At 34.5% G+C, this 12722-nt stretch overlaps 1 protein-coding gene across 2 annotated transcripts in view; it reads left to right on the top strand.

Moving 5' to 3' along the window:
- Positions 1-12722, top strand: part of LOC107553856 (SITS-binding protein) — a 40370-nt gene that overhangs the window by 16051 nt on the left and 11597 nt on the right. For both annotated transcript variants that reach the window (XM_016236174.1, XM_016236175.1), the window contains exons 3-5: positions 1611-1818; positions 3398-3548; positions 12373-12567. In XM_016236174.1, the coding sequence (XP_016091660.1) occupies positions 1611-1818; positions 3398-3548; positions 12373-12567 (554 nt within the window). The remainder of the gene's footprint in view (positions 1-1610; positions 1819-3397; positions 3549-12372; positions 12568-12722) is intronic.

The raw sequence follows: 12722 nt of genomic DNA, 5'->3' as shown, positions 1-12722 counted from the left end.
ATATGTATTAATAATCAAATTAGTCAATTAATAAGCCATGTGTGCCTTTCAGCAAAGAAAGCTCCAGGGTTACATTTTCTATAGATCAGTTTTGATTAAGGCCTCCGCTACATTACTATTTCCAACAACAAATTATGTGCCTAAGTACATAAACACTGTCCTATAAAAAGTAACATTGTCCTTATTTCTGCATAATTTCTCTCTCAATATAGCCTTTAACTCTGAATTTATTATGTTTTCCGCTTTATTTATAGCCTTTCAAGTACTTGACTTGATGCACACTTTGTAAAGTTGTTGAGATCTCTTCTAAAGCTTTACAGGAGACAAATATGAGACCCTCAGATTATTTAGCTAAAGAGAAAAATCTAAGCACAGTGTGTGATGTTGTTGAGGTCTAATCTAAACGTTTGAGGAGACAAATGTGAGACCACCAGAGTCTTTAGCTAAGGAGAAATATCTGAGCACAGTGTGTGATTTTGTTGTGATCTCTTCTAAAGCTTTAAAGGAGACAAATGTGGGAGATCTAGAGTCTCTAGCTAAGGAGAAAATCTGAGTACAGTGTGCAATGCTGTTGAGATCTTGTTTGAGACTTTGGAGGAGACAAATATGAGACCACCAGAGTCTTTAGCTAAGTAGAAATATCCGAACACAGTGTGTGATGTTGTTTAGGTCTATTCTAAAGCTTTAAAAGAGACAAATGTGAGACCACCAGAGTCTCTAGCTAAGGAGAAATATCTGAACACAGTGTGTGATGTTGTTGAGATCTCTTCTAAAGCTTTAAAGGAGACCATTGTGAGATTGTTAGAGTTTTTGCCTCAGGAGACAAGTTTGAGAAGCAGGAGACTCAAGCAAAAATCTCCATTCGATCTTAAAGTAACCTAATTTCTGTCTAGGAGAAATATTTGAGATGTTAAAGAGATGTCATTTGATTTTTCTTTCCTATGGGATGGACAGAGTTATTTTTGCATCTGACCTTATTGTATATGCATTTGTAGGAGTGTCCCTTTCAGATGCAAAATTTCTAAGAGGTGATTTACTGGTCCTTGTGTCATTATTCAATGCCCCCAAAAAACTTAAAGGGATAGATCACCCAAAAATTCAAATTCTGTCATCATTTACTCACCCTCAAGTTGTTCCAAACGTGTATGAGTTTCTTTCTTCTGTTGAACACAAAAGAAAATACTTTGAAGAATGTTGGTAACTAAACAGTTGACGGCCATTGACATCCATAGTATTTTCCATACTATGGAAGTCAATATCTACTGTCAACTATTTGGTTAATTTGCGCATTTTAGAAGTACACTAATATATAGATGACTTCACAGTTAGCAGGCATGGACTATAATCAGTGATGCTGTCTACACTGGATGCGGCGCGACACGACAAATCCCAGACAGTCAACTGCTGTCACAAAATTGAAATGATTTGCAATGGTCGCTTTGTCACGTCCAGTGTAGACAGACTTTATTTGTTGTGGCGCGACAACTGTCGCATCCGGTGTAGACACGGTGTAAAAGTCACAAAACTCCAAATTTGATTATTCTGGGGATTTAAAATTTGCCAAGCTGACCACTGGTGATACAAAGCTTTTTTGTTTGTTTTTTTTAAAGGTGTGTCAGTTCTAGTGGCCCCGAACATCCCACTTCATGTAGGAATAGAGAGCAGACAGCAGTACTGTTTGCAGACGCCGCCCAGTATGGAGCGCATGCCGCTGCAGTACACCGTGTGTGTTGGACACAACATTCGAGCCGTCCATCAGGAGTCAATGCAGCAGCTCTCCACAGCCAGACGAGAACTGCCAAACATGGATGTCTTACGGTACTACAACTTTACAAACTCCTTTACCTTTTTTCATTGTTATCTTGAACTTCGCGTTTCTCGGGATGCACAACGTTTTGTACCAATATTAGCGTTTTTCAGTATCTGTCCAATATTAGAAGCAGAGACACACTTCTTCTGACAAAGAGCTAAAAAGTGATTCATCAATTTTAATGTAGATTAAATTGGTTTCTGATTCACTTCCAATTCTAGATTCATGTGAGTGAGGGTACGTTCACACGACAACAGTGCACTAATAACGGAAAAGGCTTTCCTTCGCATTTTTAAAAAAGTTTTACATACAAACGACAATGTTGTCAAAACGTCCCCCGCTGACACAAACTCACGAAAATGACTAAAAACGCTGTATTATACGCATGCGCATGACATTATCGTTTTCACAAATTCATGTTTTACACATACAGTATTGTTTTCAAAAATTTGCACTCTGAAACCTGTTTTCAAAACTTAGCATTTTTCAGGCCCCCTAAACGCCATTATCATGTAACTGAACAGCCAAAACGGAATTAAAAGTTTTCCATTTTTAGTTTAAAACAGTATTGTGTAAATGCCTCGTGAATTAAGAATATGAATTTTTTTTATTATTAATTAATTAATAAATTTTTTTATGGAAATAAATGAACTAATAAATAAATTAATTAATGAATAAATAAATAACATTCTAGAATTATAATACTGCTATATATGAACAATATCACACGAGTAGCAGTGCGATATGGCTGTAAATCAGCACGGCTGTGATTCGGCCGTAGATAATCACAGCCGTGCTGATATACAGCCATATAGCACGGCTACGAGTGTGATATTGCATTTCTACAACAGTCCGGCGGCACGAGTGTGCAAATACATAAGAAACAACAACGGAGTGTCTTTAAAAACCCTATTTTGTGCAGAACTACTTCCTTCCGCCATGGATTCAAATCTCAGTTTCACAGTTTAACAGCTGAACAAGTCTAAACAAGTACATTCTAGCTTAAAAAAAACTCTTAAAACTAATTTCCGTGACAGAAAAAAAGTATCATTTATAAAATTATAGTGAGAAATACCGCAAGCGGAGTGATACAAATGGTGAACCAGTTCTGTTATCGCTGGAATAGCACACTCCTCTCAGCCAATCAGAATCGAGGACCAGAAAGAACTGTTACATGTATGTGTGTGTATATATATATATATATATATATATATATATATATATATATATATATATATAGCAGTATTATAACTCTAGAATGTTATTTAATTAATTTTATTTAAATTTTAGTTAAAGTTTTTGTCATTTTTTGTCATTATTCGTTTTTTTATGTCTATATAGTTCTTATCAGTTTTTAGTTTTAGATTATTTAGTTTTAGTTATTTTATTACTTAATGAAACTTTAAATGGAAATTTGAAATATGTTCTTGGCGACTAGCCGAAATACAATAAGTTCAAGTTTTTTTTAATGCTTTATTTTAATTTACTTAATGTTTATTTTATTTCAAGAAATGAATTTTTTTAATTAACCTGAGTGTTACTTCAATCTGAGAACTGCACTCTAACAAATACAGTATTTCCCTGAAGGCTGCCTTTCTGGAAGCTTCTAGCAAACGTGGACTCAGGGGCCAAGCTAGAGCGCGAGCTGAGGACCTTCTCAAACCGGCTGAAGCGGCATCACCTGGGGGAGGGAGTCATCAGCCTCGACGAACATTCCACGGCTCTCCTCGCCAACATGGTGGGTCACGCTCTCAATCCCACTCCAAATCAGAGTTTTCCTTCAGAAATCATTCTAATATGCTGATTTGAAGCTCAAGAAACCTTTCAGATTATTATCAATGTTGCAAACAATTGTGCACCGTCATATTTTTTGTGGAAACCGTGATACATTTCTTCATGATTCTTTGATGAAAAGAACAGCATTTATTTAAAATAGAATCTTTTGTAACATTATAAATGTCACTTTTGATCAGTTTAATATATCCTCGTTGAACAAACGTTTTAATTTCTTTCTCACCCCATACTGTAATGTCTATATTTGAAAAGACTGGTATCAATCTGATTAGTCTGATATTGGAAGAAAATACTACTACTACTAATAATAATATATAAAAGCATCCAATCAAGTAGCTTGTTTTTTAAATAATAATAAAAAACAACAATGAAGAGTGAACTCCACATAATAAAGAGGTTGTGAGAAAGCTGAAGTCATTAAGTGTCAGAGCGGCTCTGGTGATCTGTAGTATATTCCCTCCGTCTCTGACCTTCAGTGTGCAGGTTTAATCTCCAGCCGTCAGCGGCTCAGCCTCTGCACCTGTTGTAGCTCTGGGCCTACAGGCCTTCATTTTCCGCCTCAACACCCCACTGGCTCGCACAGCCTACAGAGCCAACTGGACTACTTTTTCTGCATCTACATGTTGAAAATGATAATTTATCAGTTTATCAATATAACATAAATGTAATCAGTAACAGAGTAATTATCGTTAACTGAAACCATAAAAAAAAAACATTTTCATCACTTGAAATAAAATAAATATCAACTGAAATAAAATTAAAAAAACGTATTTTATTTCAGCTGGTCGACAAGGTAACATTTTTCATCAAGCTGAAGTACTAAAATAGCTAAATAGACTAAAACTAATGAATAAAAATAAATACTATAAACATATTAATTATTTAATTAAATACATTAATATGTTATAATTTAAATTAATAAATTATAATTTAAATAAATTTAAAGATTCAGAAAAAAAGAGCATCACACAGGGTTATTATCATTAACTAAACCTTTTTTTTTTTTAGTATTAGTCAGTGATAATAACCCTGTGTGATGTTCCTTTTTCCGGATCTTTTAATTTACTTAAAAAAAAAATTAATGATTGGAAACATGGAAAAAATACTATATTACTTTAAAAAAAACAATTATATATACAGTATATAAAAGGCAAAATTTCTCATTTTTGTTAAAGTTGAAGTACTAAAATAACTAAATATAAATAAGTAAAACATATTAATAAATGCTAATTTGGACACAAAAAATAACTAAAACTAAAATAAAAAAATGAAAACAGAAAATATACAAATAAAATCTAATTCAAAATATGAACAAAAACTATTATCGAATATAAATTATGCTAGAATAACACTGATCAGTAAGAGTATAATCAACTATGTACTATAGGAAAAATACATACAGTCGGTAAAGAAAAGAATCACCCCCCTTTAAAATAATCTCTTTTTTGTTGCTTTGCAGCCTGAAATGAAGATGGACAATTTTCGTTTTATCCAGCTGTATTTATTCAGTGCAACTTATAACATCCAAGTAAAAGATATAATACCAACATGTCAGAAAAAAACTAGGTTACACTTTATTTCGATAGTCCACTTTAGACATTCTACTAACTGTAAGTAACTTTGTAACTACATGTCAACTAATTCTCATTAATTTGCAACTACATGTCTACTAACTCTCAGAGTAGGGTAGGTTTAGGGTTAGTAGAATGTTTACAAAGAAAGTGTTAGAAGATATTAAGCAGACAGTCTACTAATACTCTACTAACTGCTAGTTGACATGTAGCTGCAAAGTTACTTACTGTTAAGAGTAGACTGTTAGGGTAGGTTTAGGGTTAGTAGAATGTTAACAAAGAAAGTGTTAGAAGATATTAAGCAGACAGTCTACTAATACTCTACTAACTGCTAGTTGACATGTAGCTGCAAAGTTACTTACTGTTAATAGAATATCTAAAGTGAACTATCGAAATAAAGTGTTACCAAAAACTAACAAACAAACAAAATCAGAATCACCGAGTTGGAAAAAGGATCAGCCCCTTGTGTCAGTATTTTGTTGAACCACCTTTTGTTTTAATTACAGCCTTTAGTCTGTTGGAATATGTCTCTGTCTCTACTAACTTTTTTACATCTAGACTTTGCGATATTCTTTGCAGAACTGCTCAAGTTCAGTTCAGTTTGATGGTGACCGTTTGTGGACTGCAGTCATCAAGTCATTCCACAGATTTTCAGTGGGGTTTAAGTCTGGGCTCTGACTAAGCCATGCAAGGACATTCACCTTTTTCTCCTTTAACCACTGTGTGCTCAGTTTTGCTGTGTGTTTTGGGTCATTGTCATGTTTGACGGTAAACCTTCGTCCCATTGATAACTTTCTGGCAGAGGGCAGCAGATTTTCCTCCAGTCGCTGCTGCAGAGAAACACCCCATAACATGATATTACCACCTCCATGCTTTACTGTAGGGATGTTGATGTTTGGATGGTGAGCTGTGCTGGATTTCTGCCAGACATATCGTTTGCTGTTGAGGCCAAATAATTTAATTTTAGTCTCATCTGCCTCAGAATCTTAAGGTGTGTTTTGGCAAAGCTCAGTCGTGACTGCATGTGGCCTTTCTTGAGGAGTGGCTTTTTTCTTCAACCCTCCCATACAAGCCACATTTGTGGAGAATTTGTGATATTGTTGTCACATGCACACAATGACCATTCTTTGTCATAAATTCCTGCAGCTGCTTCAGAGTTGCTGTAGGCCTCTTGGTTGCCTCTCTGACCAGTTTCCTCTTGGCCTTTTCATTCAGTTTGGAGCGACGTCCTGATCCAGGGAGGGTCTGTGTTTTACCAAATACCTTCCACTTCTTAATAATAGACTTCAGTGTGCTTCTAGGCATTGATAAAGCCTTTGAAATTGTATGTATCCATCTCCTGACTTGTGCCTGTCCACAACTTTATCCCGGAGATAATTTGCCAGTGCGTTGCCACCCATATTGATTGTTTGCTTCAGTTGCACTACCAAGGACTGAAATGCTCCATGAAAACTCTTTTCATGCTGAGCTGATCAAAATGACCACAGCTGATCACATTTGAAAGTCAAATGGCTTTGTGTGCCATTGAGAAGGTGATTAGCTACACCTAAGTCATTTATAGGAGGGGGCTCAGGGCTGGCTCCAGGCATGGGCAAGGGTGGGCTGAGCCCACCCAAATGACTGTCTTGCCTACTCAATCAGAATTAGATAAAGATTACGTAATTTTTTTTGTGCATAGATTAAAACTAATCTGAAGCTGACTGTATTTTGATCAATTTAAGCTATAGCTTGAGACTGCCCAAACAATCATAAAATAACACCAGAAAATTGCAGCATTTTTCTTTTATTAGCTGAATGCAAGGTGCGCTGAATTCACGCGGAGCTTCAGTCTGTTGCAGAAAAGCAGAGGCTTACAACAAGCGAAAACGGGCAGAAATATTTGCGCCTATCACAAGGAGTTTGTGAGTTACGGGGAGTTTAGGATACATGAATATATATCATAGCCTACCACTGAAATTACCTGAGCAGTTTTAATGTTCTAAGAGAAAAGAAAAGAAACATCATTAAATGGCGTGCACTCATTGCATGGACGGGGCACGAGCATAATATAAGCATCTAAAATGCATGTAGGCTATACAGTTCAGTTGAAAGCTTACCCCTTTTGACTTGCTGTTAATGTTGAATGTAAGAATTACCGTATTGGCCCGAATATAAGACGACCCTGATTATAAGATGACCCCCCTTTTTCCAGATGTACCTTTTGGAAAAAGGCTTTTTAAAAACCAAATCTTGTTTTTTTCTCAGTAAAACGCATCTTGTCTTCAATTATTTTCATATTGCATATTTTTCCTATTTTAATTTTTGTTTTGAAAGTATGGTAAAAACTGGTAAAATGTACCAACAATCACATTTAAAAAATATACCATTAAAAAAAAAAAAACAGGTAGCCCATCTGAATTAGGACATTTAGGCTATCCATCTAATAGTAGCCTACCAAAATCTTATTAACAGTAGAAGTTAAATCTTACTGTATTCTTCAAATCCGGGTACTGTCTTACGTTTTAAAATCACAAATCAGGATAACGTGACAGTCACGATTCATGCAGCTGTAAGGTTTTCTTTTTCTTTTGTTTTTACTCGCGATCTTACATTACGTATTTCATGGCACACTCGTTTTATGCGTATTTGGTGCCACCTATTGTTGTGGGTGTATTATTGACACGTCAAAGTCTAGACCCTGAATATAAGACGACTGCGTTTTTTCAGATGTATTTCCAAGAAAAAAGCATTGTCTTATATTCGGGTCAATACGGCACTTACTATAGCAACAGTCTTATGACTGCATTATCAAGTATTTGCCTTTTTTTTTTTTTTTCAAATTCCGCCGTTTTGAATTGAAAGTTGGGCTGCCATTTACTTGATTCATGTAATTCATAATTATTGTGACGACAATAGCATTTTCTGTCTTGCGTTTTCAACATATTTGGAATACAACTAAAATTGAATGGGTGCATATTTTAAAATAAAAATATTATTTGCAGTTCAGATTGATTACAAACAATCTTATTATTTATTTAGTTCCTTTACCATTACCATAGTGGTCTGGTCTTAATATTTTCCTCAAAACAATAGTCCCCCTAATGTTCTAGATATGATTATGGCCTTGTTTGGTTTAAATAAAAAAGTTAGTTGAAAAAAACACACCAGTGTAGAAACAATGATACAGAGAAAGAGAACAAAGAGGTTTTTATTATTATTATTATTATTCAATAAAGAAAAAATAGTTTATTTTGTTGTGAAAGTGCATGATATTCTAGGCTGCCCATGAAAGCTTTTTTTTCCAGTGTACATATAACAGCCTATAGTTAATATAGGTAATATAGCAATATCAACAGTATAAATATCTAGACTTTTCCCCCTTGCAATATAACCCCAAACCCGCAACAGAAAAAATGCTCACCCACATATCTGCCAGCCCACCCTTCTATAGCTGTCAAGAACCGGGCCTGAGGGGGCTGATCCTTTTTCCAACTCAGTGATTCTGTTTTATATATATATATATATATATATATATATATATATATATATGTTTTTCTGACATGTTGGTGTTATATCTTTCACTTGGATGTAAATACAGCTGAATAAAACAAAAACTGTGTCCGTCTTCATTTCAGGCTGCAAAGCAACAAAATGTGATTATCTTTTCTCTACCCACTGTAGTTGATTATACATAAAGAACTATATGAAAGGTCTTAAAAAAATTCTATTTTTGTGTTCCCCAGAAAAATACCAGTGTGGTTTAAATAAATGACAGAATTAATAATCACAAAATTCTTGTATGATTTTTTTTTTAAGAAATGTGAATAAAAGGCTAAAATGGTTGATACATTTTACAATTTGCCTTAGCATCCAAATAGCATCAGTGTCAGCTAATGTGCACGGCCATGAGTAATTATATAAAGTAAATGCAAATCTGATTTAGATCCTTCTTAGGCATGAAGCACTGTGCATATGTAACATTTTGTACTAAAGCGGATCTTTGTTTAATCAGAATTTGAATTGTTATTAGCCTTAAACCAAATTATAAAACATAATTCGCCAAACTATTTTGAACCATGCACTTGGTGGAAAAACCCAGTTTAAACGGACAGTTCACCCAAAAACAAAATCATTGTTTCAGTCATCCTTTCCTCACCCTCCTTTTGTACCAAACCTCTATGACTTTCAGAACAAACTAGTGAGCACTAGTGGTGCATAAATGACACACTTTGCTGTTCATTTTCATGCGGTTGATGGTGAGGTTTCTGAAGCACTCATTATAATCACACAAACAGGCTCGGGTCTGGCAGAACAACGTTTCGTTTTGATACAGAGGTCCATACCAGGCAGAGTTAACGGGTGACGCAGGAACACTGTGTTCAAGTACAAGCGTCTCACGTTAAAAGCCACCAGCTGGCCTGTTAAGTTCATTCTGACAGAACAAAACAGCCTGAGCTGCTCAGTGTGATGGACATGAAAGGCTTCATTTTTCTAAGCGGATCTGCAGCCGGTGAGGAGAGGTCAGGGCCTGATCCCCTAGAGAAAGACACACATCTCTGGTTCACTGAAATGCTAGCAGGAAACTGGTCTCCAATTAAATGATACTTGCTGTTTTAAGGAGACTGATATGTTATACCAGTGTGGGCCATCTGTGTTATGTTAGCTTCGTCTTTTTTTTTACGCATTTCTCAAATGCTTTTATAGTGTATTCAATGTGTATATTTGATCAGAACACGTAAATAGGTTGTGTTTGAGCTATTAGAACAGACTTTAAACCTAAAGCTTGAACCTGAATTTCCCACATGAGCAGCACAGTTTGACATCTCTGGAGCATTTGCTGTAACCACAAAGCCACGACTCCAACAACACTTTTTTTACAACATGCTAATGGTAAATATCACAATATAGTTGGGTCAGGGACAAATGTTGATAAGAGTTGATGTTGGTTTTGGTTTTGTGCATTTTTTTAACAAATGTATACTTTTACTGAGTCTATAAATGTCATGAGGTGTAACCATTAAATAAAAAGTAATACCATATTTTCCTTACACCTTGAATATATCTTTGCTTTTGAGAGTTTATATATATTATAAATAAAATACAATGAATTATTAATTCATATATATCATTAGCTTTTTTGGAGAGTCGCACCCGAACTAACCATGCCTTGATATAAAAGGTCAAATTTTCTGATATTTTAAGAGATTATTGATATCATACTAATGGTATTTATCACAGTGTCAAATGTCTGGTTTCTCATGGTTTTTGAAAACTTTAATATCTTTTTCAACAAAAGTTTAATTTTAAGGAGTCTAAAAATGTCATGTGGTGTAACCATTAAATAAAAAGTAATAACATTTTTCCTTACTCCCTGAATACATTTTCCAGAATGATTTAAATATATTTTTTCAATGTATTTTTTTATAAATAAAATAAATTATTAATTCATAAATGTTAATTTTTTTGGAGTAATAAAAATAATTAAATTAAAAATTAATTTAAAATAATTAATTAAAAAAAAACATTTATTTAAAAAATTGCCCTTCATATAGTTTTTTTGGACATAACATAAGACATCTACTTCGCCCAGATAAATATCATCTGTGCATAGCTAAGAATTTCCCATTTTAGACCGTCTTGATTTATAGCTTAGTTTAATTCATTGATTAATGACACACATGCTTGTTTACATTTTTGACTAGTCACGACATTGTTCTTAGGCATGCATGCTTGATTGATCTCAGAACAGTATAAATAACACTGAGCGGTTCGTTTCACAGCTGAATTCCTCTAGAATGATCAGAGGCAGGTGAAAGAGAGAAAAAAAACGAACTTTCTGCCAAGAAAAGAATGTTCTCTGTGCCTAAAATACTTAAAAGGCTTATCAGAACATTAACATCAATGTAATGCCGAGTACAGCCCTCCTTTTTAAATAACTCGTGACTTATGAGATTTTACTCATGTGATTTTTTTTTCATATTCATACCTTTTTCCATACAACAGTTTCTCAAATATATTTTTCCCTTCCATTACACTTCCATTTTGCTATATTGCAATAGCTATATGTATTGAAAAATAGGCTATAAGCTCAATTTCTCTGTAAATGAAAATGTTTGATTATTACCTAATATAACAAAAATGGGGACTTTATAACAAAAATGTCAGATCACCCATTGTGAAGCCCAATTATATGTGCTATCTGATACACAGACCACACTTTCCCATATCCCAACCTGAATAAAAGTCTTACCACTAAATTGCAGTGGAAAACCTTCCCTTGTGTGACAGTTTTTCTTTTTTTCTTTGCTAGTTTCCATTTTAGCTTGAAATAACACAGTCATAAGCGGAACCAACAGCTTGACTTGGAATGATTTTGGTTATATACACACTTGCCAGTATTCGCTATTTATTGCACAGATTCCTCATAAGCACAGCATTCAGCATGCCTGTACAATATGATTAATATAAATGACATTATTGCTATATTTTCTCAGACATCATGGCACCTGTTAGGGACTGTCATGGTAAAAACATTAATAGGGGCTGAAGTATTATTTTCAGTGATGGTAAAACAATAATATTTTCCACACAGTGAATGGGTCCCATAAAGAAAAGAATCACCTCCCTTTAAAATAATCACATTTTGTTGCTTTGCAGCCTGAAATGAAGACGGACACAGTTTTTGTTTTATCGAGCTGTATTTGCTGAGTGCAGCTTATAACATCCAAGTGAAAGATATAACACCAACATTTCAGAAAAACATAAATAATCAGAATCACTGCGTTGGAAAAAGGATCAGCCCCTTTATTTTTATTTATTTATTATTATTATTATTTTTATTTATTTTTTCTGACATGTTGGTGTTATATCTTTAACTTGGATGTTATAAGTTGCACTGAATAAAACAAAAAACTGTTTCCGTCTTTATTTCAGGCTGCAAAGCAACAAAATGTGATTATTTTAAAGAGGGGTAGTTATTTTCTATAGCCACTGTGTGGTTAATTTAGTTAATTTGTTAATTTAGAAAGATTGCTGAATTTTACAGCATCAATCTAGTTAAATTTCACTTTAAGTTTTTCTTTTCCTGTGTAGGTCAGAAATATTTTTTCAACACTGTAAACAAGCTTAATTTGCAAGGTTAAATATATCATTTCTGCACCATAATTTATGTCCATCAGCCTGTCTGTCATCTTTGATAATATTTTTTTGCCTTTCTAGGACCACAGCTACCTCAATAGCAAGAAAAGGACGTCTAAGAGAAAGACGAGGGACCTCCCTTTTGTGAAGCTTCTAAACATTTCCATCACCCTGTCACCGTACCTGAGCGTGGACTCGCAGCAGTTCCAGACCTCCATTCAAGAAGGCATTGAAGACTACTGGCTGAGTCTGCCCTCAGGAGCACAGGGCCGACCGGTAAGACTGACTGCTTGCTTATCTGTGCATCCGTCTTGTCCTTCATGCATTGAGGTATATGGGTCAATCACCCGGATTATTTTACCATCATAGATGTACGATTATATATATATATATATATATATATATATATATATATATATACACGTGTATCT

Source organism: Sinocyclocheilus grahami, unplaced genomic scaffold (assembly GCF_001515645.1).
Source record: "Sinocyclocheilus grahami isolate Dianchi unplaced genomic scaffold, SAMN03320097.WGS_v1.1 scaffold483.1, whole genome shotgun sequence".
NCBI lineage: Eukaryota > Metazoa > Chordata > Actinopteri > Cypriniformes > Cyprinidae > Sinocyclocheilus > Sinocyclocheilus grahami.
Note: the sequence above shows the minus strand (reverse complement) of the source record. Positions and strands in the feature narration are given on the sequence as shown.